Below are 1,052 nucleotides of genomic sequence, written 5' to 3'. Positions count from 1 at the left end.
GAAAACTTTACAAAAACTTTACTTTCTTCTTGAAAGAAGAACTATAATGGGTAAATTTAGTAGTTCAAGCTTTGTGCCTGAGAACATTCCGAATCCACACAGCTTGGGCAGCAGAAAGCCATAGGTTGGTTGGGTTTTTTTTGTTTTTTTTTTTTTTGTTTTTTTTGCCAAAGACAAGAGTCTTGATCTGTACCCTGTCTCTACAAAAAATAAAAAAATTAGCCAGCCTGGTGGTACACACCTGTACTCCCAGTTACTCAGGAGGCTGAGGCAGGAGGATCACTTGAGCCCCAGGAGTTGGAGGTTACAGTGAGCTATGATCACACCACTGCACTCCAGCTTGGATGACAGTGAGACCTTATCTCTAAAAGGCACAAAAAATTAAAATAATTAAATATGAAAGAAAAAATAAAGTAGCTATTATATAGATATATCCGCAGACTTAAAGAAAGATATAGGCATAATGAGTGAACAGATGGAGAATCTCAGTGAAAAATACAAACTATAAAAAGAATTAGGGATTCTGGAAAGATGAGAACAGAAGTATAGTTTTTCAAATCTTTCCAAATTGTCAAATAAAAATATAGCAACTAGATAGCAAAACTAAACACTAGTTAATACGGTATCATAACAAACCTCAAAATTCATAAACATTAGTCCACACCAGTATGCAATTAGCAAAATCCAGACTGTGATAAACTCTGTATGTCAAACAGCCTGGATTCTTCAACAGAAATTACAAGGAAATGAAATGGAGGCAGATCCTGTTATCTAAAAGAGATTTTAAAGGCATATCAAATTTATAATTAAATGAGCAGGAAGAAAATTATCTTGGGATGCATATTTGAGTGATAAAAATATTTTTAAAAACACAAGGAATGGGCCGGGTGCGGTAGCTCACGCCTGTAATCCTAGCACTCTGGGAGGCCAAGGCGGGAGGATCGCTAGAGATCAGGAGTTCGAGACCAGTCTGAGCAAGAGTAAGACCCCGTCTCTACTAAAAATAGAAAGAAATTAGCTGAACAACTAAAAATATATAGAAAAAATTAGCC

General features: G+C 36.0%; 1 protein-coding gene across 1 annotated transcript in view; it reads left to right on the top strand.

Moving 5' to 3' along the window:
- Positions 1 to 1,052, top strand: part of XPNPEP3 (X-prolyl aminopeptidase 3, mitochondrial) — a 103,773-nt gene that overhangs the window by 90,981 nt on the left and 11,740 nt on the right. Inside the window, exon 7 of the mRNA XM_012637974.1 lies at positions 103 to 124. Coding sequence (XP_012493428.1) covers positions 103 to 124 — 22 coding nt within the window. The remainder of the gene's footprint in view (positions 1 to 102; positions 125 to 1,052) is intronic.

Source organism: Propithecus coquereli, unplaced genomic scaffold (assembly GCF_000956105.1).
Source record: "Propithecus coquereli isolate 6110/MARCELLA unplaced genomic scaffold, Pcoq_1.0 Scaffold126, whole genome shotgun sequence".
Classification (NCBI taxonomy): Eukaryota; Metazoa; Chordata; class Mammalia; order Primates; family Indriidae; genus Propithecus; species Propithecus coquereli.
This window is presented reverse-complemented; position numbering and strand designations above follow the sequence as displayed.